At 52.1% G+C, this 26,336-nt stretch overlaps 1 protein-coding gene and 1 non-coding gene across 2 annotated transcripts in view; both read right to left on the bottom strand.

The window, feature by feature from the left end:
• The window catches only part of JPH3 (junctophilin 3), a 55,472-nt gene extending 34,686 nt beyond the window's left edge, over window positions 1-20,786 (bottom strand). The window contains exon 1 of the mRNA XM_040409874.1: window positions 20,195-20,786. Within this exon, the coding sequence (XP_040265808.1) occupies window positions 20,195-20,576 (382 nt within the window). The 5' untranslated portion in view covers window positions 20,577-20,786. The remainder of the gene's footprint in view (window positions 1-20,194) is intronic.
• Window positions 20,787-25,424: 4,638 nt separating this feature from the next.
• On the bottom strand, window positions 25,425-25,495 carry TRNAG-GCC. Its single transcript has one exon. It is a non-coding gene; the product is annotated as a tRNA-Gly (tRNA).
• Between the last annotated feature and the right edge of the window lie 841 nt (window positions 25,496-26,336).

The following is a 26,336-nucleotide window of genomic DNA, read 5'->3' as shown; positions in this document are numbered from 1 at the left end:
GCCACCCTGCCTCCCACATACGAGCCGTCACGAGGCGCGCTCTCCTGACCTGTCACAATCAACGCCTCTTGTGTCCCATAATAGCACAAGTGTGAACCCCCGGAGATCACACGCCGCCATGTTTATATCAGGCCGGGCGAGGTCTGAATCTGCAGACTCTTATCCTGCGAAGCTATCCTCAATATCTGATCGGTGGGGGTCCGATGCCCAGCAGCGAGGGGAGCAGGCGAGCGAGGCTCAAGCTGCAATACCAAACACGGCCACTGTACAAAGTGTTGCGCTGTTCCTGGAGTACTAGGGCAAGGGCCGTGTGCATGAGGCCTAATAGGCAGATGGTGAATTCTGGGCCAGAGATTAATGTAGTACCTACAATGACCACTGGGGTTCCAGCGGTAGAGATCAGCGGTGACATCACTGAGAATGCCGCCTATCCATCACTAGAGATCAGCGGTGACATCACTGAGAATGCCGCCTATCCATCACTAGAGATCAGCGGTGACATCACTGAGAATGCTGCCTATCCATTCATTAGAGATCAGCGGTGATATCACTGAGAATGCCGTCTATCCATCACTAGAGATCAGCGGTGACATCACTGAGAATGCCGCCTATCCATCACTAGAGATCAGCGGTGATATCACTGAGAATGCCGTCTATCCATCACTAGAGATCAGCGGTGACATCACTGAGAATGCCGCCTATCCATCACTGGAGATCAGCGGTGACATCACTGAGAATGCCGCCTATCCATTCACTAGAGATCAGCGGTGACATCACTGAGAATGCCGCCTATCCATTCACTAAAGATCAGCGGTGACATCACTGAGAATGCCGCCTATCCATTCACTAAAGATCAGCGGTGACATCACTGAGAATGCCGCCTATCCATCACTAGAGATCAGCGGTGACATCACTGAGAATGCCGCCTATCCATCACTAGAGATCAGCGGTGACATCACTGAGAATGCCGCCTATGCTATCACTAGAGATCAGCGGTGACATCACTGAGAATGCCGCCTATCCATTCACCAGAGATCAGCGGTGACATCACAGAGAATGCCGCCTATCCATCACTAGAGATTAGCGGTGCCATCACTGAGAATGCCGCCTATCCATTCACTAGAGATCAGCGGTGATATCACTGAGAATGCCGCCTATCCATCACTAGAGATTAGCGGTGCCATCACTGAGAATGCCGCCTATCCATTCACCAGAGATCAGCGGTGACATCACAGAGAATGCCGCCTATCCATCACTAGAGATTAGCGGTGCCATCACTGAGAATGCCGCCTATCCATTCACTAGAGATCAGCGGTGATATCACTGAGAATGCCGCCTATCCATCACTAGAGATAAGCGGTGCCATCACTGAGAATGCCGCCTATCCATCACTAGAGATCAGCGGAGCCATCACTGAGCATGCCGCCTATCCGTTCACTAGAGATCAGCGGAGCCATCACTGAGCATGCCGCCTATCCGTTCACTAGAGATCAGCGGTGCCATCACTGAGCATGCCGCCTATCCGTTCCCGCTCGCCCTGTGGGTGACATTAGAGAGGCGCTGTCCCCGTCCTCTGTCAGTCACGTCCTCCCCGGGAGCAGCACAAAGAGGATTATGTGATTGGTGGACACTAAACCCAATCACCTTCCTGACTAAGCCCTCGGCTCCAGGACGTCTCCGTGTAAACCCTGCAGTCACGTCCCTTCAGATTCCACATGTATGGAGGCGAACGCGGCTCCGCCTACATCATGTGAAAGGTGGTGGCGGTAAATATTATGACGTGATAGCCGTCACTGGGATCCCCAGAGTGCAGAGATCTGTAGTGGGCCCCACACTTCTCCAGGGGCCACTGTGCAGAGGAAAAAGGGACCGAGCTGCAGTATTACCCCGGGGTCAGTGGGGGCCATCACTATACATGACCCCTCTAGTGACAGGTGGTGCTAATTAAAGGGGTGGTGCTAATTAAAGGGGCGGGGCTAATTAAAGGCGGCGGGGCTAATGTCAGTGGTGGTGCTCATTAAAGGGGTGGGGCGGGCTAATGCCAGTGGTGGTGCTCATTAAAGGGGCGGGGCTAATGACAGTGGTGGTGCTCATTAAAGGGGCGGGGCTAATGACAGTGGTGGTGCTCATTAAAGGGGCGGGGCTAATGACAGTGGTGGTGCTCATTAAAGGGGCGGGGCTAATGACAGTGGTGGTGCTCATTAAAGGGGCGGGGCTAATGACAGTGGTGGTGCTCATTAAAGGGGCGGGGCTAATGACAGTGGTGGCGCTCATTAAAGGGGCGGGGCTAATGACAGTGGTGGCGCTCATTAAAGGGGCGGGGCTAATGACAGTGGTGGTGCTAGGGCGGGGCTAGGACATCCTGTCGACGTTCATGACTTAGTTTCATTCCTGTATAATTAACATTTATGGGTTTCAAGAGCTCTGCTTGCTGTCAGTGAAAGGGAACATTCATGGAAACCATCCTGATCACTTGCACCTTGTACTTTTGGCTTTAGTGGGTTATAGGGGCTCTAAATGTCAATAACAAGCCCCCCGCCCATGGGCGCAATCAGTACAGGGCATAACAGCGCGACCTCTCACCTTTCACACGGGCGTTGCGGATTGGGGCCGGATACGTTCAGGGAAAATGGTGCGATTTTTACACTAAAACAAGTGAACGCGCGTGAGAAAAATCGGCATGTTTGGTACCCAGACCCGAGCGTCTTCACAGAAGTTTGGGTTAGTTGTAGTGTAGATTGTATTATTTCCCCTTATAACATGGTTATAAGGGAAAATAATAGCATTCTGAATACAGAACGCATAGTACAATAGGGCTGGAGGGGTTAAAAATAATAAAATAAATTAAACTCACCTTAATCCACTTGTTTGCGCAGCCGGCATCTCTTCTGTCTTCATCTGTGAGCAATAGGACCTTTGATGATGTCACTGCGCTCATCACATGGTCCATCACATGATCTTTTTTACCATGGTGATGGATCATGTGATGAGCGCAGTGACATCATCAAAGGTCCTATTCCTGTGCACAGCAAAGAAGATGAAGACAGAAGAGAAGAGATGCCGGCTGCGCGATCAAGTGGATTAAGGCGAGTTAAATTATTATTTTTTTAACCCCTCCAGCCCTATTGTACTATGCATTCTGTATTCAGAATGCTATTATTTTCCCTTATAACAATGTTATAAGGGGAAATAATAATGATCAGGTCCCCATCCCGATCGTCTCCTAGCAACCGTGCGTGAAAATCGCACCGCATCCGCACTTGCTTGCGGATGTTTTTGATTTTCACGCAGCCCTATTCGCTTCTATGGGGCCTGCGTTGCGTGAAAAACGCTGAATATAGAGCATGCTGCGATCTTGTCCGCGCTCACTTTCCCCGCAGAGCCCTCTAATCGCCGCGCCCTGTCCTGGCGCCGAACGGTCCTGTTGTGCCCGCGCCGCGCCCTCTATGATTATAATGGCCTCGTTTCGGTCACCGGAGAATTCATCACATATCAGGAGGAGCCTCGCATCCAATCTGAATAAATCCAAAATTCTGCTGAGAAATCTTCAAACAGATCTTTATGGCGGTCAGGGCTCCGCTTCTCTGCTACACAGCTCCAAACCCCCTGCTCTGACAGTTCCACCATAACATTCCTGCAGGCACCACTAGGGGGAGCTCACTGCACACTGTCATTATGGAGTAAGGTCCTCAGCTCCCTCTAGTGGTGGCTGCGGGAAGACACCATTTTATCATGTCAGTTTACACAGAGGATTTGGCGCAGTGTAGCAGGAAAGCGGAGCTCAGACAACTGTAAAAGACAAACAAAGAAAGGAAGCAGTGGGGAATGCTGGCGCTAACTCCGCTCTGACGGTGGAGATTCATTGTGAAACATGAATGGCGATAATGATGCGATATAACTGCGGGCGCTCGCCGTCTCCTGCACTTAACACTTCAGTCACTGTTTGGCTGCTGCATTGGCTGTTGGGGGAGGGGCAGGAGCCGAGCGCTAAGTAATCTCCATTATCCATTAACCGTGCTGGCACCAGACGGTTATACTGCGTCCAATGGACAAACCCCTGACGTGGCAGAATACGCTCCTGTGCTGCAACTGGGCGGCAGCTGCGAGCCTGGGCGACACCGCAGCGCTCTCCAGGGTGCTGCACAGGGGCCCACACAGCGATATGGAAGGTGTTACAATGTATCAGCCTGGGGTCTGTGGAGATACAACTGGAACAAACCCCCAGCTGTGAGAAGTCTTTGGACAGGTTTTTAGGCTCGGCATGTCAGCAAGCAGAAATCTTATAAAAAGCAGTGAAGAACAGAAAATTAGAAAGTCACGGACCTGTCTGTACTCCACCATCGAAGGGGTGGTCTCCACAGAATTGGGGGTAAGCGTCCAACCATCGGGAACCCCACCAATCAGGAGCACGGGGGTCCTGTGTCCACCATATGAATGGAGTGGTGGTCGAGCATGCTCTCCATTCATACGGGGGGCAAAGGGCCCCCATTCTCCTGATTGGTGGGATTCCCAATGGTTGGACACTTACTGTCAATCCTGTGGACAAGACCCTCCCTACAGATGTTCCGGTTATCGCCCCGGGCGTCTGTGCCCCTCCCTACAGGTGTTCCGGTTATCGCCCCGGGCGTCTGTGCCCCTCCCTACAGATGTTCCGGTCATCGCCCCGGGCGTCTGTGCCCCTCCCTACAGATGTTCCGGTCATCGCCCCGGGCGACTGTGCCCCTCCCTACAGATGTTCCGGTCATCGCCCCGGGCGTCTGTGCCCCTCCCTACAGATGTTCCGGTCATCGCCCCGGGCGTCTGTGCCCCTCCCTACAGATGTTCCGGTCATCGCCCCGGGCGTCTGTGCCCCTCCCTACAGATGTTCCGGTTATCGCCCCGGGCGACTGTGCCCCTCCCTACAGATGTTCCGGTTATCGCCCCGGGCGACTGTGCCCCTCCCTACAGATGTTCCGGTCATCGCCCCGGGCGACTGTGCCCCTCCCTACAGATGTTCCGGTTATCGCCCCGGGCGACTGTGCCCCTCCCTACAGATGTTCCGGTCATCGCCCCGGGCGACTGTGCCCCTCCCTACAGATGTTCCGGTTATCGCCCCGGGTGACTGTGCCCCTCCCTACAGATGTTCCGGTCATCGCCCCGGGCGACTGTGCCCCTCCCTACAGATGTTCCGGTTATCGCCCCGGGCGTCTGTGCCCCTCCCTACAGATGTTCCGGTTATCGCCCCGGGCGTCTGTGCCCCTCCCTACAGGTGTTCCGGTTATCGCCCCGGGCGTCTGTGCCCCTCCCTACAGATGTTCCGGTTATCGCCCCGGGTGACTGTGCCCCTCCCTACAGATGTTCCGGTCATCGCCCCGGGCGACTGTGCCCCTCCCTACAGGTGTTCCGGTTATCGCCCCGGGTGACTGTGCCCCTCCCTACAGATGTTCCGGTCATCGCCCCGGGCGACTGTGCCCCTCCCTACAGATGTTCCGGTTATCGCCCCGGGCGTCTGTGCCCCTCCTGACCACCCTAATCTGCAGCATGGAGGCTTTACTGTGCCGTCCTGGACCATCTCTCCGCGGTCCGCACTGCAAATCAATAAGTCCCATTACAGAGTACAGCTGTGCGGCCTCCCCGCTGACTGATCTGGTAATTACAGTGTTAACAGTCGGTTCAGCAGGAGGACGCCGGGAAGGAAGGGGGACTTCTGATGGGGAACCTCGGGGGGAAGGTTTTAGAGACCCCCACCTTTCCTGACATGTCTGCTTTGTATTCCTCAGGCAATAATTTGGGATCAGCTTACCCTACTGGTATTCTGCATGGTACCGTTCCTCTTTTATTCCTACTGGAAACATGACTAAATTGACAGTTGGGTTTTCTTGCACAGTTGTCAATTTATTCACAAACTTCTAGAAGGAATAACAGAGGAACGGCAGAATGCAGTTAAATGAAAGGAGGTTCCAGAATTGTAATTTCCTAAAACAGACATGTCAGGAGAGGCGAAGGGTCCGCAAACACTTAAAGAATCACTCCGGACTTAGCAGCCGCTCACATCATACTTAGCGCCAATGCTGGAAGTATACGCCTGTCAATATATACCGCCCCTCTGATCGGTGGGCCCTGCCATATCCACAGCTGATGGTATGGACTCCATAGAGGTCTCCATAGGTGACATATATATATATATAAAAAGTGACATGCCTTATACTATATATATATATATATACACTCACCTAAAGAATTATTAGGAACACCTGTTCTATTTCTCATTGATGCAATTCTCTAGTCAACCAATCACATGGCAGTTGCTTCGATGCATTTAGGGGGGTGCTCCTGGTCAAGACAATCTCCTGAACTCCAAACTGAATGTCAGAATGGGAAAGAAAGGGGATTTAAGCAATTTTGAGCGTGGCATGGTTGTTGGTGCCAGACGGGCCGGTCTGAGTATTTCACAATCTGCTCAGTTACTGGGATTTTCACGCACAACCATTTCTAGGGTTTACAAAGAATGGTGTGAAAAGGGAAAAACATCCAGTATGCGGCCGTCCTGTGGGCGAAAATGCCTTGTGAATGCTGGAGGTCAGAGGAGAATGGGCCGACTGATTCAAGCTGATAGAAGAGCAACGTTGACTGAAATAACCACTCGTTACAACCGAGGTCTGCAGCAAAGCATTTGTGAAGCCACAACACGCACAACCTTGAGGCGGATGGGCTACAACAGCAGAAGACCCCACCGGGGACCACTCATCTCCACTACAAATAGGGAAAAGAGGCTACAATTTGCACGAGCTCACCAAAACTGGACTGATGAAGACTGGAAAAATGTTGCCGGGTCTGATGAGTCTCGATTTCTGTTGAGACATTCAAATGGTAGAGTCCGAATTTGGGGTAAACAGAATGAGAACATGTCTCCATCCTCTGATGGCTACTTCCAGCAGGATAATGCACCATGTCACAAAGCTCCAATCATCTCACATTGGTTTCTTGAACATGACAATGAGTTCACTGTACTAAAATGGCCCCACAGTCACCAGATCTCAACCCAATAGAGCATCTTTGGGATGTGGTGGAACGGGAGCTTCGTGCCCTGGATGTGCATCCCTCAAATCTCCATCAACTGCAAGATGCTATCCTATCAATATGGGCCAACATTTCTAAAGAATGCCATCAGCACCTTGTGGAATCAATGCCACGTAGAATTAAGGCCGTTCTGAAGGCAAAAGGGGGTCCAACACCGTATTAGTATGGGGGCACTAATAACTCTTTAGGTGAGTGTATATATATATATATATGTGTATGTATGTATATGTGTGACATGCCTTATACCCTATATATAGGTGACATACTATAGATATATATACACCCCCCCTATACACAGCTTTAGCACACACTTGCCCGCCATAGTGCAGCCTATGATGCCCCTCGGTGGATCGCCTGATACATTGTTACAGGAGGCCTCGGAGCAGCCGGAATCTATCCCACGTTTTCCTCCCGGGCTGCAGCATCAATCATCATTATGTCACCGGCCCCCACTGTGGAGGTGCTGATTTAATAATAAAGCCTCCGATCCCCTCCCCCACAGACTCTCCTTTATTCCCCCATCGTGCTCAAAAACAAGAAATAGAGAGGAGTCTCCCCAAAAACAAGGAAAATCCCCAGGAAAATGGAAGAACTGGAGATGTCATCTTCTGTCAGGGCAGCGCCAATTCTGCTCAGACGTTGTTTCCGTTTCTGGGAAAGGTGGGTGAGGCCATACAGCCCCCACGGCAGCCAGACCGGGGATGTCACCCAGCTTTCCCTGAGTCCTGAATGACCAGCACCAACCTGCAGAAATCCTGCTCGACCCCTCTACCAGAAAAACCTATGAGCTTCAATCCCTGGAGGAAGGCCGGCTCACTGTAGAAAAAAGTGACAGCAAGCAGAGATCTTGCCAGTATGGAGGAATTCCACAAAGGATATTAGAAAACTCGTAGAACTTTCTATTAAACTCTTATTATGAACCTCCTAATACACCCCTCAGCTGCTGCAGAACCTCCTAATACACCCCTCAGCTGCTGAAGAACCTCCTAATACACCCCTCAGCTGCTGAAGAACCTCCTAATACACCCCTGAGCCGCTGCAGAACCTCCTAATACACCCCTCAGCTGCTGCAGAACCTCCTAATACACACCTGAGCCGCTGCAGAACCTCCTAATACATACCTCAGCCGCTGCAGAACCTCCTAATACACCCCTCAGCTGCTGCAGAACCCCCTAATACACACCTCAGCTGCTGCAGAACCTCCTAATACACCCCTCAGCTGCTGCAGAACCTCCTAATACACACCTGAGCCGCTGCAGAACCTCCTAATACATACCTCAGCCGCTGCAGAACCCCCTAATACACACCTCAGCTGCTGCAGAACCTCCTAATACACACCTTAGCCGATGGCAAATCTCATAACAAACCTGTAATAACAATTACACTAATTAACATGCGGCACAACCCACTACTGACTGGGGGACGGTGCTCCAATCACTGCCTTATGTGGGTGCTGAGCCAGGCACCTGTCATGGTGGCACCGAGTACAGATTACAGGGGCGTTTCATACCCATGGCTCCTGGTCTCAGGTTTTCAGGGCACATTACTTTATAAGGAGAACGTGGAAAATGAGCTGCAGGAAACCACAGAACATCGCACACCTGCCGCACCGTCCACTGTGACCATGTAAAGTTTGCGTACTGGAAAATAGCATTCATGCACCGCTGATCTCTAGTGAATGGATAGGCTGCATTCTCAGTGATGTCACCGCTGATCTCTAGTGATGGACAGGTGGCATTCTCAGTGATGTCACCGCTGATCTCTAGTGATGGATAGGCGGCATTCTCAGTGATGTCACCGCTGATCTCTAGTGAATGGATAAGCTGCATTCTCAGTGATGTCACCGCTGATCTCTAGTGATGGATAGGCGGCATTCTCAGTGATGTCACCGCTGATCTCTAGTGATGGATAGGCGGCATTCTCAGTGATGTCACCGCTGATCTCTAGTGATGGATAGGCGGCATTCTCAGTGATGTCACCGCTGATCTCTAGTGATGGATAGGCGGCATTCTCAGTGATGTCACCGCTGATCTCTAGTGATGGATAGGCGGCATTCTCAGTGATGTCACCGCTGATCTCTAGTGATGGATAGGCAGCATTCTCAGTGATGTCACCACTGATCGCTAGTGATGGATAGGCGGCATTCTCAGTGATGTCACCGCTGATCTCTAGTGAATGGATAGGCGGCATTCTCAGTGATGTCACCTCTGATCTCTAGTGATGGATAGGCGGCATTCTCAGTGATGTCACCGCTGATCTCTAGTGATGGACAGGCGGCATTCTCAGTGATGTCACCGCTGATCTCTAGTGATGGATAGGCGGCATTCTCAGTGATGTCACCGCTGATCTCTAGTGATGGATAGGCGGCATTCTCAGTGATGTCACCGCTGATCTCTAGTGATGGATAGGCTGCATTCTCAGTGATGTCACCGCTGATCTCTAGTGATGGATAGGCGGCATTCTCAGTGATGTCACCGCTGATCTCTAGTAATGGATAGGCGGCATTCTCAGTGATGTCACCGCTGATCTCTAGTGATGGATAGGCGGCATTCTCAGTGATGTCACCGCTGATCTCTAGTAATGGATAGGCGGCATTCTCAGTGATGTCACCGCTGATCTCTAGTGATGGATAGGCGGCATTCTCAGTGATGTCACCGCTGATCTCTAGTGAATGGATAGGCGGCATTCTCAGTGATGTCACCGCTGATCTCTAGTAATGGATAGGCGGCATTCTCAGTGATGTCACCGCTGATCTCTAGTGATGGATAGGCGGCATTCTCAGTGATGTCACCGCTGATCTCTAGTGATAGGATAGGCGGCATTCTCAGTGATGTTACCGCTGATCATATGTGTATTATACATGTATACTGAGCTCGTGCAGCTATTGGCGCACACGGCCAGGGTGAGGTAGGTACACAGGAGAGGACTGATTACAGGGCAGTGTGTACCGGTTGCTGGGCTCTGGGCGGACATGACGCCCCCCATCTGGCGGATCCACTAATGATCTGGTCTCTGCAGAGCGCGGTCGCTGCGTACGTGCCGGTCTCCCAGGGAAATGGAGTAACAAATAAGACCTGCTGTTCATTACACTGATGACTCCCCAGCAGGGAGGGGGCGATCCCTCCGCCACGGGCAGCTCACATCCAGCATCTTATAATTCGCCCAGGTCCATATGCCCCCCCTCTACCCATGTACATGTTCCTGCAGATGGAGCAGATTTGGTGCCGCGGTCTCCGCCATGAAACCGCTCAGCAATGTGGATCCGATGCCTTGCACATGCTCTCCAAGGAAGCCACAGCCAATATTGATCAAGACTCTGCGCGCCCTCCCCCCTCCATAAATTAATGGGCGCACCAATCAATCACATGACCAGGGAGGGGGCCGGCGGTGACACGCTGCGCCTGCTTCTCCCCAGATACCAATATATTTCCAGCTGAGGACCCAGAGGCAAATCTCATTACAGGGACAGATCGCAAAATAATCCAGCGCCGATGCTGCGCAGGGAACGAGCTCTGCAGCCGCAATTATCCAGGTATCGGAGGATCTCGTGGCGGGGTTAATATCTGCATTAATCCATCCATAGTGCAGGGTCAAGACCACGGTTCACCTATAGAACTTCATATAGATACACACTGGTACACTGGGTGACGACGCTCACGGCACTGGCGAATCCCGACACAGGGAGGCTGATGTGCAAGATGGTGGAAATGTGCAAGGCTATGATCTGTCTATGGAGAATCTGACGCTTATCTCCGAAGATTCCTGGTGGAAATCTGCGATTTCTGCAGTTTGATGCTCAGCGGATCTGCATGAGGATCGGCCACAATTATATATCACCCGCCATATGGATAGAGAGAGAGATAGATAGGAGATATAGCTAGATAATAGATAGATAGATAGATAGATAGATAGATAATAGATAGATAATAGATAGATAATAGATAGCTAGATAATAGCTAGATGGATAGATAGATAGATAGATAATAGATAATAGATAGATAGATAGATAGATAGATAGATAATAGCTAGATAGATAGATAATAGCTAGATAGATAGAAAGATAATAGATAGATAATAGATTAATAGATAGATAGATAATAGATAGATGATAGATAGATAGATAGATAATAGATAGATAGATAATAGATAGATGATAGATAGATAATAGATAGATAGATAGATAGATAGATAATAGATAGATAATAGATAGATAATAGATAGATAATAGATAGATAATAGATAGATAGATAATAGATAGATTAATAGATAGATAGATAATAGATAGATAATAGATAATAAATATATATAAGATATAGATAGGAGATATAGGAGATGCCACAATGAATGTACTCAGGATATTTGTATTATGAGAAGTGAACATAAGATAGTAGCGGGTCCGGTATATATCGTTATTTTTCATTTACCTTCCCTTAAACATTGCAGCAGAGAGACAGCAGTGAGACGCACAGCCTGCACTGTATATAGCATGTGCTGATAAACACTGGAAGAATATACCCTGCCCCCAGGTCACCTGCGGTACTATACACGTACACAGCTATGTCATGTGGCGGACCAGCGGTCATGTGACTACCTTATATATATTTATACATAAAAAGCACAAACTGCAACTAAAATAAGATTAAATAATTCAGCACAGAAGAGACCGGGGGGCAGTAATGGTGGGAGGAATGATAACAGGGGGGGGGGGGGGGGGGGACGTAATGGCGGGGCTAGTGCATTATCTCAGGATCACCTTACTAATGTTGCCAACCCGAATTGTTGTTTTCTTTGGATAATCCAGAAATTACAGACAAATCAGAAAACCATAAGGAATGATAAAGATGATAGGCGGCGCCTGTCTACAGGTCATTATACTGGTCTGACCTAATCGCCACTAATAACTGGGCCTGTAACATTATAGTAATAACCTACCAGCCTCCAAAATGTTACTACAGTTCCTGGGAAAGTGGAAGATAACTCTCATCAGCATTAGATCATTAATAACTCCCATCATCCATTCCTCCTGCTATTAGGCTCATGACCCCACTACACAGCATGATTGTGCCCCCTCAGGAAAGTGCAAGGTGTGATGTCATCAGCTTCTGGTTGCTACAATGTTTCTGTTAAACTGCAAATCATGGATATAAAATTGTAGCAAACCCTCAAACATTCTACTTTCTCTTACAACTTCTGACCTCATAACACAAGATCTGCGCCATTTATCTATATTTACAGAAAATAAAATCAGCAGGCGATTTATCTAATATCTACCTATCTCAGATCTACCGTATCTTTTGGACTATAAGACACACCTAGGATTTGGAGTAGGAAAATAATGAATTTTTTTTTTTCCACCAGACCTCAGATCAGACCCCCAATCAGCCTCAGATCAGACCCCCAATCAGCCTCAGATCAGACCCCCAATCAGCCTCAGATCAGACCCCCAATCAGCCTCAGATCAGACCCTCAATCAGCCTCAGATCAGACCCCCAATCAGCCTCAGATCAGACCCCCAATCAGCCTCAGATCAGCTTACCTGGCTTGTTCTGGACACAGGACGCACCTCTCCATCGCTTCTTCTGGGCACTGTGACGGCACACAGCATCAGCTCATAGTGCGCACCTACAGCCGGACCCAGAAGAAGACCTCACCTCCTGCATCCATAATGGAAGCGGTCATTAACATTCTGACTATAAGACTCACTGCCATTTTCCCCCATTTTGGGGGAACATAAAACCATTATCAGACTATTACAGAGGGGGAGGACCCTGCCTGCAAGAGCTTACAATCTAAAAGGTATGGAGGAACGACACAGTAGGGGAGGGTAAAAGGTATCCATCTCATATCTACCTTCTATCTGTAGATCTAACATCTACTTCATATTTATCTGTCATCTGCCGCAGATCTATTTACTTACTTAGCGCTGAGAAAGATAACGATAGGAGATAGATACATTTCTATCCATCCATTTACTTATCTCAGACTGATCTATTTAGATAGATATTAGTTACATAAATAGATATTATATAGATAGGAGATCAAAAAATAAATGTATTTAGCAATCTATTATAACATCTATCGCTATTACCATATGTATTATATCTAGCCAAGATCTATTTACTTTCCTCACTTATATATCACAGCGCTGTACAGACATTTTTATCACACTGTCCCCAGGAGCTCACAATCTAATAAGGTCCCTATCAGAATGTCTTTGCAGAATGGAAGGAAACTGGAGAACCTGGAGGAAACCCACACAAACTCCATGCAGATGTTGTCCTTGGACAGATTCAAACCTAGGACCCCAGCGCTGCAAGGCAACAGTGCTAATGACCACTGAGCCACCGCCAACCACTGAGCCACCGCCAACCACTGAGCCACCGCCAACCACTGAGCCACCGCCAACCACTGAGCCACCCTGCTGCTCTATCTAATTATAATCTCTCTCTCATATCTATTTCACATGTATCTATTGTTACGGATCCTTTAACTCTTATACAGAGATCTGGACTTCACCGGGAGCTCAGGATATAGAAAACAAACCAAAAAACAAGAAAATTGCAGCTACAGTCTGAACAGTCACTGAGGCTTGAAAGCTGGTTTTTGAGATCCAGGCAGTGTACAGTTAAAAGGACTAGGATATGCACCCATGTCTGATAGGTGCAGGTCGCACGAAACCCTCAAATTGAACAGGTGTGGACCGCATGTGCCGTGGTATATCCTAGCGATATTCTACCAATGTTTGAAATGACACATCCCTTCAATATGGCTGAAGTTAGGCACAGGATAGACCGGCAGGCAGGCGGGGACTGGTGAAGCACACGAGGCAGGCAGGCGGGGACTGGTGAAGCACACGAGCCAGGCAGGCGGGGACTGGTGAAGCACACGAGGCAGGCAGGCGGGGACTGGTGAAGCACACGAGGCAGGCAGGCGGGGACTGGTGAAGCACACGAGGCAGGCAGGCGGGGACTGGTGAAGCACACGAGGCAGGCAGGCGGGGACTGGTGAAGCACACGAGGCAGGCAGGCGGGGACTGGTGAAGCACACGAGGCAGGCAGGCGGGGACTGGTGAAGCACACGAGGCAGGCAGGCGGGGACTGGTGAAGCACACGAGGCAGGCAGGCGGGGACTGGTGAAGCACACGAGGCAGGCAGGCGGGGACTGGTGAAGCACACGAGCCAGGCAGGCGGGGACTGGTGAAGCACACGAGCCAGGCAGGCGGGGACTGGTGAAGCACACGAGGCAGGCAGGCGGGGACTGGTGAAGCACACGAGGCAGGCAGGCGGGGACTGGTGAAGCACACGAGGCAGGCAGGCGGGGACTGGTGAAGCACACGAGGCAGGCAGGCGGGGACTGGTGAAGCACACGAGGCAGGCAGGCGGGGACTGGTGAAGCACACGAGCCAGGCAGGCGGGGACTGGTGAAGCACACAAGGCAGGCAGGCGGGGACTGGTGAAGCACACAAGGCAGGCAGGCGGGGACTGGTGAAGCACACAAGGCAGGCAGGCGGGGACTGGTGAAGCACACAAGGCAGGCAGGCGGGGACTGGTGAAGCACACGAGGCAGGCAGGCGGGGACTGGTGAAGCACACGAGCCAGGCAGGCGGGGACTGGTGAAGCACACAAGGCAGGCAGGCGGGGACTGGTGAAGCACACAAGGCAGGCAGGCGGGGACTGGTGAAGCACACAAGGCAGGCATGCTGGGAACTTGACTGGAGCACAGACTGGGTACAGAACTGAACTAAACTAGAAGTGCAGGAGCACACGGACTGGAGCGTGGCAGGAACACAGGACAAAAACAGGTAACCGCGATAGCACTAGACTATCAAACAGCTTTGCTGGTCACCAGGGAACCCAACGCTCAGGCACCCTCTGCCAAAGGACTCTCAGACATTGACTAAGGAAGGATTTGGGAGCACACACATTAGCCCTTTAGCGCACCCTAGGGGAGCATAAGGCAGGAGCACAGAAGCACCAACATGGAGAGGGCGCTGGCGACCAGAATGCCAGACGGCATTGTGAGTGGTGTAGCGTCGGCACCACAGGGGACAGTGGCAGGACAGCGGGCATGGACTGCAGATCTGACATTTATCTATCTAAGATGTATCGATCCATGTCTCATATCCATCTAATATACAGTGCCTTGCAAAAGTATTCAACCCCCTTGACTTTTTTTGTGTTTTGGTGCCTTACAACCTGGAATTGGATTGTTTGAGGATTTGCATCATGTAATTACAGAACCTGCCGACAACTTTGAAGATGTTTTTTTTTTTTTTATTGTGAAGCAAACAACAAATAGGACAAGATAACAGAAAAGTCAGCAGAACGGCTCCGGCTCCTTCAGGTCGGATGTTTGCGCTGGTGAACAGCAATCTTTAAGTCTGACCACAGATTTTCTATTGGATTGAGATCTGGGCTGTGACTCGGCCATTCCAACACATTTACAGGTTTCCCCTTAAACCACCCAAGTGTTGCTTTAGCCGTGTGTTTGGGGTCATTGTCCTGCTGGAAGGTGAACCTCCGTCCTAGCCTCAGATCACGCACAGAGTGGGGCAGGTTCTGCTCAGGAATATCCCTGTATTTAGCACCATCCATTCCCTCAGCTCTGACCAGTTTCCCAGTCACCCCAGTATGATGCTGCCACCACCAGGTCTCACTGTGGGGATGGTGCTCTTTGGGTGATGTGTTGGGTTTGCGCCAGACAAAGCGTTTTCTTTGATGGCCAATAAGTTCAATGTTAGTCTCCTCAGACCAGAGCACCGTCCTCCATACATTTTGGGGTCTCCTCAGACCAGAGCCCCTTCCTCCATACATTTTGGGGTCTCCTCAGACCAGAGCCCCTTCCTCCATACATTTTGGAGTCTCCCACAGGCCTTTTCCCAAACTCACAACGCGCCTTATTGTCTTAGCTGACAGTAATGGCTTCTTCCGGCCGCTCTGCCATAAAGCCCAACTCTATGGAGCGTACGGCTTATTGCCGTCCTCTGTACAGATCCTCCAGTCTCTGCTGTGGAACTCTGCAGCTCCTCCAGGGTCACCTGAGGTCTCTGTGCTGCCTCTCTGATTAATGCCCTCCTTGCCCGGTCCGTCAGTTTTGGTTGGCGGCCGTCTCTGGCAGGTTTGCTGTTGTGCCATGTTCTTTCCATCTGGTTATGATAGATTGGATGGCGCTCCTGGGAATCATCACAGATTTGGATATTCTTTATAACCCAACCCTGACTTGTACTTCTCCACAACATTGTCCCTTCCTTGTTTGGAGAGTTCCTCGGCCTTCATGGCAGTGTTTGGTCAGTGATGCCTCTTGCTTAGGTGTTGCAGTCTCTGGTGTGTATATGTAATGACAGGTCATGTGACACTTAGATTGCACACAGGTGACATCATGTATCTTCTGAAGGTAATTGGTTGCACCAGAGCTTTTTATGGGCTTCCTAACAAAGGGGGTGAACACATACGCACAGGACAATTTTCTGTTTTCTATTTCTAAACAATAGTTTTATTTATATATTTTTCTCCTTTCACTTCACCGACTTAGAAGATTGTGTTCTGATCCATCACATAACATTCAGATTAACAAAACATTGAACTTAAGGCTGTAATGTAACTAAACACGGAAAAAGTCAAGGGGATGAATACTTTTGCAAGGCACTGTATAATAGATATTAGCTAGCCGACCACTTGTTTCAGCTGAAACTCAATGAGGCCTTTCCCAAGCTAATATCTAACTATCCCTCCACCTGACAGCAATCTCTCTCTTATACCTATTTATCTAAGAGTTCCATCGATATTAGAGAAATAGATCAATAGCTATTAGAGGTTATGCAGATCAATGCAAGAGAAAGATCTGTCTGTGTCTTATCTATACAATCTCCATCTCAGAGCTTCAAATAGATAGATGAGATATTAGAGAGAAGGGTCTATTTCATATCCATCCCTCCAACTTCTATTATAATAATAAATAATAATCATCATCTTTCTATGGCACCAACATATTCCGCAGCGTTTTACACTCAGGGGCTCATATACAAACCAAGTGACACAAGAGCTTACAATCTATGAGGAGCCGGGGGTGACACAAGAGCTTACAATCTATTAAGGAGCCGGAGAAGACGCAAGAGCTTACAATCTATTAAGGAGCCGGAGAAGACGCAAGAGCTTACAATCTATGAGGAGCCGGAGAAGACACAAGAGCTTACAATCTATGAGGAGCCGGAGAAGACGCAAGAGCTTACAATCTATGAGGAGCCGGAGAAGACGCAAGAGCTTACAATCTATGAGGAGCCGGAGAAGACACAAGAGCTTACAATCTATGAGGAGCCGGAGAAGACGCAAGAGCTTACAATCTATGAGGAGCCGGAGAAGACACAAGAGCTTACAATCTATGAGGAGCCGGAGAAGACGCAAGAGCTTACAATCTATGAGGAGCCGGGGGAGACACAAGAGCTTACAATCTATGAGGAGCCGGAGAAGACACAAGAGCTTACAATCTATGAGGAGCCGGAGAAGACACAAGAGCTTACAATCTATGAGGAGCCGGAGAAGACACAAGAGCTTACAATCTATGAGGAGCCGGGGGAGACACAAGAGCTTACAATCTATGAGGAGCCGGGGGAGACACAAGAGCTTACAATCTATGAGGAGCCGGAGAAGACGCAAGAGCTTACAATCTATGAGGAGCCGGAGAAGACGCAAGAGCTTACAATCTATGAGGAGCCGGAGAAGACGCAAGAGCTTACAATCTATGAGGAGCCGGGGGTGACACAAGAGCTTACAATCTATGAGGAGCCAGGGGTGACACAAGAGCTTACAATCTATGAGGAGCCGGGGGAGACACAAGAGCTTACAATCTATGAGGAGCCGGGGGTGACACAAGAGCTTACAATCTATGAGGAGCCGGGGGAGACACAAGAGCTTACAATCTATGAGGAGCCGGAGAAGACACAAGAGCTTACAATCTATGAGGAGCCGGAGAAGACACAAGAGCTTACAATCTATGAGGAGCCGGAGAAGACACAAGAGCTTACAATCTATGAGGAGCCGGAGAAGACGCAAGAGCTTACAATCTATGAGGAGCCGGAGAAGACGCAAGAGCTTACAATCTATGAGGAGCCGGAGAAGACGCAAGAGCTTACAATCTATGAGGAGCCGGAGAAGACGCAAGAGCTTACAATCTATGAGGAGCCGGGGGGTGACACAAGAGCTTACAATCTAGGAGGAGGCGGGGGAGACACAAGAGCTTACAATCTATGAGGAGCCGGGGGAGACACAAGAGCTTACAATCTATGAGGAGCCGGGGGAGACACAAGAGCTTACAATCTATGAGGAGCCGGGGGTGACACAAGAGCTTACAATCTATGAGGAGCCGGGGGTGACACAGAAGGTAAGTACTTGTTCAGTACAAATCTACGTGCGCGGTCACCAGCCGATATCCGTAGCTCGGATCTGTCTCATATCTCTCTCTCTCTAATTTCTGCGGTTTTATGAGACCGTCAGACGTCTTGAAGATAACGAAAATTTTGCGACTTATTGGCGACCAAAAATGTGCTCATTACATAGAGCGATGTTCGTTTGTACTTTGGGTCATTAATAGTTCGCTACAAAGTATCGCGCCTCGATGTGATCCACAAGCGACTCCATGTTCTACCAACGGATCTGTGACCGAGGAACAGGGATTTAGCAGGACGAAAAATCACGAATGGCGAGAAACGTGCGATTCCCGACTCGGCGTTTAATCTCTCGTACCTATTACATCTCATGAGACTCGTCCAATATTTGCGCCGTCTAATATGGGCTTCACTCTTACATAGAGCTATCCGTCCATCTCTCCGTCCGTCTGATATTTCTGTCTGTCGGGCGGCGCTGTGTGCAGTCAGTTGGGCGCAGGACGGGAGGCTCCATCTGGAATGATCCTCACACGCAGGCACTCGGGGGGCAGTGCCCACACATCAGCTGTGCCACCCGGCGGGTACAATGCAATGGTGAAGCCAGTGGAGGGTGAGATCTGCAGAGAGGGTTCGGAGAGCGCCGATCACCAACTCCATTACCCACAGCTGGGAGATCTTCCTGGGGCCCTTAGTGAATAACATGAGGATGTCCAGAGGCCCTCACTGTACACATGACAGGGTACCATCCAGGGGCCCTCAGTCTACACTTGGCAAGGGACCACCCAGGGGCCCTCAGTCTGTGCATGACATGGGACGACCCAGGGGCCCTCAGTCTGTACATGACATGGGACCACCTAGGGGCCCTCAGTCTGTACATGACATGGGACCACCCAGGGGCCCTCAGTCTGTACATGACATGGGACCATCCACCATGCAGGGGCCCTCAGTCTGTACAGGACATGGAGCTGTCCATGGTCCCTCAGTATGAACATAAAAATCAGACCATCCAGGGGCCCTCAGGGTATACATGACATGGGACCACCCAGGGGCCCTCAGTCTGTACATGACATGGGACCATCCAGGGGCCCTCAGTCTGTACATGACATGGGACCATCCAGGGGCCCTCAGTCTGTACATGACATGGGACCACCCAGGGGCCCTCAGTGTATACAGGACATGGGACCATCCAGGGGCCCTCAGCGTATACATGACATGGGACCACCCAGGGGCCCTCAGCGTATACAGGACATGGGAGCACCCAGGGGCCCTCAGTGTATACATGACATGGGACCATCCAGGGGGCCCTCAGGGTATACGCGACATGGGACCACCCAGGGGCCCTCAGTCTGTACATGACATGGGATTACCCAGGGGCCCTCAGTGTATACATGACATGGGACCACCCAGGGGCCCTCAGTCTGTACATGACATGGGACCATCCACCAAGCAGGGGCCCTCAGTCTGTACAGGACATGGAGCTGTCCATGGTCCCTCAGTATGAACATAAAAATCAGACCACCCAGGGGCCCTCAGGGTATACATGACATGGGACCACCCAGGGGCCCTCAGCGTACACAGGACATGGGACCATCCAGGGGCCCTCAGTGTATACAGGACATGGGACCATCCAGGGGCCCTCAGTCTGTACAGGACATGGGACCACCCAGGGGCCCTCAGCGTACACAGGACATGGGACCACCCAGGGGCCCTCAGCGTACACAGGACATGGCACCACCCAGGGGCCCGGGGTCTTACCTCCGTCGGAGTAGGTCTCGGTGCCGTAGCCATCCTGCAGCCCGTTGGTCCAGGTGCCCTCGTACTTGGCGCCGGTGCCCGCGCACTCCCGCACCCCGTAGCGCCCCTTGAAGCCGTTGGTCCACTCGCCCCGGTACACCCACTTGCCCTTGCTCTCCACGCCGATGCCATGGCGCTTGCCCTGCGCCCAGGTGCCCTGGTAGGTGTTGCCGCTGGGCCAGGTGTAGACGCCCAGCACCTCGAAGCCGTGGCTCCAGGAGCCCGTGTACTCGCCCTGGCCCTTGGGACCCGTGCAGATGCCGTGGCCGTGCGCCTTGCCGTCCTGCCAGCCGCCGCAGTAAGACCCCCCATCGTCAAAGTTAAATCTCCCCCCCGTGGACATGCACGTACCGCGGCCCCTGCACACAAGCTGTGAAGACGGGGCTCCGGGGGGCCCGGGGCTCAGCTCAGGGGCGCGCTCAGGGACCCCGGGCTCCCCAGCATTCCGGGGGATGCTCGCCGTGTACGGGGGGATGAGCACTGCAGCTGCCGAGCCCTCTCCCTCCTCCTCCTCGGTTATGTCCCGGCCCCCGCCTCCTCCTCCTCCCGCTGCATTGGCTGCCGCTCCCGGGACTGACGGAGCTGACAAGACGCAGCGACTGCGCAATGAGGACAGCGGTCTAACCCGAGACTACAGCGGCGGCGGCGGCGGCCGGGCGGGGACTGGCATCCTCGGCTACACCCCCCGCGTCACCATGGAAACCAGCGGTGTCACTGCCCTGTCAGCAGAGGTACCTGGAGTCACCACATGGACCCCCAGATGTACCCCAGAGTCACCACATGGACCCCCAGAGTCACCACATGGACCCCCAGAGTCACCACATGTACCCCCAGAGTCACCACATGGACCCCCAGAGTCACCACATGGACCCCCAGAGTCACCACATGGACCCCCAGAGTCACCACATGTACCCCCAGAGTCACCACATGTACCCCCAGAGTCATCACATGGACCCCCAGAGTCACCACATGTACCCCCAGAGTCACCACATGTACCCCCAGATGTACCCCAGAGTCACCACATGGACCCCCAGAGTCACCACATGGACCCCCAGAGTCACCACATGGACCCCCAGAGTCACCACATGTACCCCCAGAATCACCACATGGACCCCCAGAATCACCACATGGACCCCCAGAGTCACCACATGTACCCCCAGAGTCACCACATGGACCCCCAGAGTCACCACATGGACCCCCAGAGTCACCACATGGACCCCCAGAGTCACCACATGGACCCCCAGAGTCACCACATGGACCCCCAGAGTCACCACATGGACCCCCAGAGTCACCACATGGACCCCCAGAGTCACCACATGTACCCCCAGAGTCACCACATGGACCCCCAGAGTCACCACATGGACCCCCAGAGTCACCACATGTACCCCCAGAGTCACCACATGGACCCCCGGAGTCACCACGTGTACCCCCAGAGTCACCACATGGACCCCCAGAGTCACCACATGGACCCCCAGATGTACCCCCAGAGTCACCACATGGACCCCCAGAGTCACCACATGGACCCCCAGAGTCACCACATGGACCCCCAGATGTACCCCCAGAGTCACCACATGGACCCCCACAGTCACCACATGGACCCCCAGATGTACCCCCAGAGTCACCACATGGACCCCCAGAGTCACCACATGGACCCCCCAGAGTCACCACATGGACCCCCAGAGTCACCACATGTACCCCCCAGAGTCACCACATGGACCCCCAGAGTCACCACATGGACCCCCAGAATCACCACATGGACCCCCAGATGTACCCCCAGAGTCACCACATGTACCCCCCAGAGTCACCACATGGACCCCCCAGAGTCACCACATGGACCCCCAGAGTGACCACATGGACCCCCAGAGTGACCACATGGACCCCAGAGTCACCACATGGACCCCCAGAGTCACCACATGGACCCCCAGAGTCACCACATGTACCCCCCAGAGTCACCACATGTACCCCCCAGAGTCACCACATGTACCCCCCAGAGTCACCACATGGACCCCCAGAATCACCACATGTAGCCCCAGATGTACCCCCAGAGTCACCACATGGACCCCCAGAGTCACCACATGGACCCCCAGAATCACCACATGGACCCCCGGAGTCACCACATGGACCCCCAGAATCACCACATGTACCCCCAGAGTCACCACATGTACCCCCAGAATCACCACATGTACCCCCAGAGTCACCACATGGACCCCCGGAGTCACCACATGTACCCCCAGAGTCACCACATGGACCCCCAGAGTCACCACATGTACCCCCGAAGTCACCACATGTACCCCCAGAGTCACCACATGGACCCCCAGAATCACCACATGGACCCCCGGAGTCACCACATGTACCCCCAGAGTCATCACATGGACCCCCAGAGTCACCACATGTACCCCCAGAGTCACCACATGTACCCCCAGAGTCACCACATGTACCCCCAGAATCACCACATGGACCCCCAGAGTCACCACATGGACCCCCAGAGTCACCACATGGACCCCCCAGATGTACCCCCAGAGTCACCACATGGACCCCCAGAGTCACCACATGGACCCCCGGAGTCACCACATGTACCCCCAGAGTCACCACATGTACCCCCAGAGTCACCACATGGACCCCCAGAGTCACCACATGGACCCCCAGAGTCACCACATGTACCCCCCAAGTCACCACATGGACCCCCAGAGTCACCACATGGACCCCCAGAGTCACCACATGGACCCCCAGAGTCACCACATGGACCCCCCAGAGTCACCACATGGACCCCAGAGTCACCACATGGACCCCCGGAGTCACCACATGTACCCCCAGATGTACCCCCAGAGTCACCACATGGACCCCCAGAGTCACCACATGGACCCCCAGATGTACCCCCAGAGTCACCACATGGACCCCCAGAGTCACCACATGGACCCCCCAGATCTACCCCAGAGTCACCACATGGACCCCCAGAGTCACCACATGGACCCCCAGATGTACCCCCAGAGTGACCACATGTAACCCCCCAGATGTACCCCCACAGTCACCACATGGACCCCCACAGTCACCACATGGACCCCCAGATGTACCCCCAGAGTCACCACATGGACCCCCAGAGTCACCACATGTACCCCCCAGAGTCACCACATGGACCCCCAGAGTCACCACATGTACCCCCCAGAGTCACCACATGGACCCCCCAGAGTCACCACATGGACCCCCAGAATCACCACATGGACCCCCAGATGTACCCCCAGTCACCACATGTACCCCCCAGAGTCACCACATGGACCCCCAGAGTCACCACATGGACCCCCCAGAGTCACCACATGGACCCCCAGAGTGACCACATGGACCCCCAGAGTGACCACATGGACCCCCAGAGTCACCACATGGACCCCCAGAGTCACCACATGGACCCCCAGAGTCACCACATGTACCCCCAGAGTCACCACATGGACCCCCAGAGTCACCACATGGACCCCCAGAGTCACCACATGTACCCCCCAGAGTCACCACATGGACCCCCAGAGTCACCACATGGACCCCCAGAATCACCACATGTAGCCCCAGATGTACCCCCAGAGTCACCACATGGACCCCCAGAGTCACCACTTGTACCCCCCAGATGTACTTACAGAGTCAACACATGTACCCCAAGAATCACCACTTGTAACCCTCCAGATGTACCCCCAGAGTCACCACATGTATCCCATAGATGTACCCCAGAATCACCACATGTGCCCCCAGAGTCACCACATGTACCCCCAGATGTACCCCAGAATAACCACATGTACCCCCCAAATGTACCCCCAGAGTCACCACTTGTACCCCCCAGATGTACCCACAGAGTCACCACATGTACCCTCCAGATGTACCCCCAGAGTCACCACTTGTACCTGTACCCCCTAGATGTAGCTACAGAGTCACATGTACCCTCCAGATGTACCCCCAGAGTCACCACTTGTAACCCCCCAGATGTACCCCAGAGTCACCACATGTATCCCATAGATGTACCCCAGAATCACCACATGTACCCCCAGATGTACCCCCAGAGTCACCACATGTATCCCATAGATGTACCCCAGAATCACCACATGTACCCCATATGTACCCCAGAGTCACCATGTGTACCCCCCAAATGTACCCACAGAGTCACCACATGTACCCTCCAGATGTACCCCCAGTCACCACTTGTACCCCCCAGATGTACCCCAGAGTCACCACATGTACCCCCAGAGTCACCACATGTACCCCCCAGATGTGCCCCCAGAGTCACCACGTGTACCCCCAGAATCACCACATGGACCCCCAGAGTCACCACATGGACCCCAAGAATCACCACTTGTAACCCTCCAGATGTACCCCCAGAGTCACCACATGTATCCCATAGATGTACCCCAGAATCACCATATGTACCCCCAGATGTACCCCAGAGTCACCACGTGTATCCCCCAAATGTACCCCCAGAGTCACCACATGTACCCCCCAGATGTACCCACAGAGTCACCACATGTACCCCCAGAGTCACCACTTGTAACCCCCCAGATGTACCCCAGAGTCACCACATGGACCCCCAGAGTCACCACATGGACCCCCAGTCACCACATGTACCCCCAGAGTCACCACATGGACCCCCAGTCACCACATGTACCCCCAGAGTCACCACGTGTACCCCCAGAATCACCACATGGACCCCCAGATGTACCCCCCAGATTCACCTGTCACCGGACATAGCCCAGTGTCCTCCACTGCAGCTTCAATTGGGGTTGTCACTCGTCATTCCCAGGTCCCCCTGGACCCGCAGCATAGTAAGCAATAATAGATTACAATAGGGCCAGTTTGGGCGGCTCCCGGGGGCCACAGACCCACAGACTGGATGTGCACTGCAGTTTTATTGAGCTTTTTGCCAAAAATCAGTACAAAAAAGGCAAGACGGCTGCTTTGTACTATGACCCGAAGGACCTGCACGTGACCCCAGCAGGTCCTCCGGCCACAAGGCAGAGCAGCCAGGTCTACTTCACCGCTCCACTACTTCAGATCGCATAAAATCCGCCAGGTCAGACCGACGCTGCGATTCTGAGCCGCAAAACAGAAAGACCGCTAAAGCCACAGATCGTCAATGCTTCCACCAGTGATAAAAAGTCACAGTTTTCTAAGATCAGATTTATATAAATGCACAGATATAGAGATATAAAAAAAACTGCTGTGCATTGGCCGGGAATCGAACCCGGGCCTCCCGCGTGGCAGGCGAGAATTCTACCACTGAACCACCAATGCTCCAGCTGTCAGCACAGCCCAGGGCAGATGTGGAATTCCTGAGGATCCGGGCGGAGAGCACAACTGCATCACCAAACCCCCATACTTGCTTCTCCACAGAGCACGATGGGAGTTGTTGTCTTATAATGTTCTGCGGACCTCTAGAGAGGTCAGAGGTGTAATAATCTGCAGGATCTATCACTATATATCTGTCAGGAGGTAGAGAAGACAGAGCAATGTTCTGCAGATCTATAGAGAGGTCAGTGGTGTAATAATCTGCAGGATCTATCACTATGTATCTGTCAGGAGGTAGAGAAGACAGAGCGATGTTCTGCAGATCTCCCGCTGTCAGTATTAGCAGTGATGAGTTGTCAGGCTCTAGTGGTGGGATCCGAGGGAGACACAGCTCAATAGAGTCACGTAGTACTATTCCGCCACCCAGTGGACACAGGCGAGTACTGCATTAAGTTTACCTTCCACCAAACATGATTGGTCCTCTCGGCACAGCCATAGGAGGTGCTCCGAAAATAGTGAAAAAAAAGGGTTAGGGGTCCCAAAACCCTTTATAAATCATTGGGTCCATCAGGATCCATTCAAAACCAGATCCCATGTGGCACCCATTGCTCCACAATAAAGAGAAACCAATGCCGCTAGTGTGAACACAGCCTCAATGGTAGAAGGACAAATAACAAATGAAGACCACACAGCCATGTTCACTTTATTACATTAGCAAAGAGGTGAGGTTAAAGAAGTATTCCACCCAGTAGATCATACTGGACATGTGTCAGATAGGAGGAGGCGTCTGTTCCTATATACTGTATACGTGTAGATAGGAGAAGGCGTCTGTTCCTATATACTGTAT

Source organism: Bufo bufo, chromosome 10 (genome assembly GCF_905171765.1).
Source record: "Bufo bufo chromosome 10, aBufBuf1.1, whole genome shotgun sequence".
NCBI lineage: Eukaryota > Metazoa > Chordata > Amphibia > Anura > Bufonidae > Bufo > Bufo bufo.
This window is presented reverse-complemented; position numbering and strand designations above follow the sequence as displayed.